Source organism: Aptenodytes forsteri, unplaced genomic scaffold, assembly GCF_000699145.1.
Source record: "Aptenodytes forsteri isolate BGI_AS27 unplaced genomic scaffold, ASM69914v1 Scaffold1008, whole genome shotgun sequence".
Lineage (NCBI taxonomy): Eukaryota > Metazoa > Chordata > Aves > Sphenisciformes > Spheniscidae > Aptenodytes > Aptenodytes forsteri.
Window position 1 is genome coordinate 18916 of NW_008794843.1, and position 1867 is coordinate 20782.

The 1867-nt window shown below is 65.3% G+C and overlaps 1 protein-coding gene across 1 annotated transcript in view; it reads right to left on the reverse strand.

The window, feature by feature from the left end:
* Positions 1-858: 858 nt before the first annotated feature.
* The window catches only part of EVI5L (ecotropic viral integration site 5 like), a 33064-nt gene continuing 32055 nt past the window's right edge, over positions 859-1867 (reverse strand). The window contains exon 18 of the mRNA XM_009274521.2: positions 859-1059. Coding sequence (XP_009272796.2) covers positions 859-1059 — 201 coding nt within the window. The remainder of the gene's footprint in view (positions 1060-1867) is intronic.

The following is a 1867-nucleotide window of genomic DNA, read 5'->3' on the forward strand; positions in this document are numbered from 1 at the left end:
GGAACCAGTGGTGCCCCAGAATCCCTCCGTGTGCAGGATCTGACCGCTCAGGGATCCAGCGGTGCCCCAGGATCCCTCCGTGTGCAGGATCCGGCCGCTCAGGGATCCAGCGGTGCCCTGGGATCCCACTGTGTGCAGGATCCATCCGCTCAAGGATCCAGTGGTGCCCCGGGATCCCTCCGTGTGCAGGATCTGGCCGCTCAGGGCCCTGCTGGGTGCTTGGGGCAGCCACAGGCCCAAGACCTTGACCCCCCCCCCCAGCCGGATCCCGCCCTGGGGTGCCATGGATGTCCCTTAGTGTCCCCTGGGTGCCATGGGTGACCCTTAGTGTCCTCTGGGTGTCCCCCGGTGTCCCCTGGGTGCCACAGGGCCCATAGGTGCCCACGGTGTCCCCTGGGTGTGGTGGGTGTCCCTTAAGGGTCCTCTGGGTGCCATGGGGCCGCTGCGTGTCCCTTAGTGTCCTCCAGTGTCCCCTGGGTGCCACAGGACCCACAGGTGCCCTTAGTGTCCCCTGGGTGCCGTGGGTGTCCCTTAGTGTCCTCTGGGTGTCCCCTGGGTGCCATGGGTGTCCTCAGTGTCCCCTAAGTGTCCCCTGGGGGCCCTCAGTGTCCCTTGGGTGCTGTGGGCATCCCTCAGTGTCCCCTGGGTGCCCCTAGGGTGCCATGGGGCTGGTGGGTCCCTCACATCCCCGATGTCCCCATGGGTCAGGGTCCCTGGGGTGGCCCCTTGGGCTTGCTGTTGCTGCTTGTCCCCCACGTCCCCGACGTCCCCAATGTCCCCGTGGATCAGGGTGCCATGGGTGCCCCCCTCGGTCTCGCTGGTCGCTGCTGTCCCCCATGTCCCTGACGTCCCCGTGGGTCACGGTGCCGTGGGTGCCCCCTCGGTCTCGCTGTCGCTGCTGTCTCCCATGTCCCCGAGGTCCCTGAGGTCCCCGATGTCCCCGTGGGTCAGGGCGAAGGGTGGCAGCTCCTCGTCGGAGGAACCCAGCGAGTCCTCGTCCCCCAGGCGTGTCCCCAGCCCCACCGCCCCGAAGGCCAGTGGCCCCCGCAGCAGCCGGATCTGCGGGGACAGGGGACAAGGGGACAAGGGGGACAAGGGGAGCGGGACAGGACAGGGGGGGGAGAAGGGAACAAGGGACAAGGGACATGGGAACACAGTGGGCGATGGGACAAGGGGATGGGGACAAGGGGACAGGATGGGGAACAGGGGACAATGGGGCATAGGATAAGGGGACAGGGAACATGGGGACAGGGATGGGGCCAAGGTGACAGGGGATGGGGACAAGAGGATGGAGACAAGGGGACAAGGGGATGGGGACAAGGGACATGGGAACATGATGGGTGATGGGACAAGAGAATGGGGACAAGGGGACATGGGGACAAGGGGACAAGAGGACAGGAGGCCATCATGGGTGATGGGATAAGGTGATGGGGACAAGGGACATGGGAACATGACGGGTGATGGGACAAGGGGACGGGGACAAGGGAACAGGATGGGGAACGGGGCACAAGGGGACATGGGATAAAGGGACAAGGAAGAAGTGGACAGGGACGGGGCCAAGGTGACAGGGAACCGGGACAAGGGGATGGGGACAAGGGGACAAGGGCATGGGGACAAGGGACATGGGAACATGATGGGTGAGGGGACGAGGATGGGGACAAGGGGACATGGGGACAAGGGGACAGGATGGGGAATGGGGGATAGGGGGCATGGGAACACGACGGATGATGGGACAATAGGATGGGGGACGAGGGGACAGGGTGGGGGACAGGGCACAAGGGGACACAGGATAAGGGGACAGGGAACAAGGGGAAGGGATGGGGCCAAGGTGACAGGGGACGGGAACAAGGGGAGACAGGGACAAGGG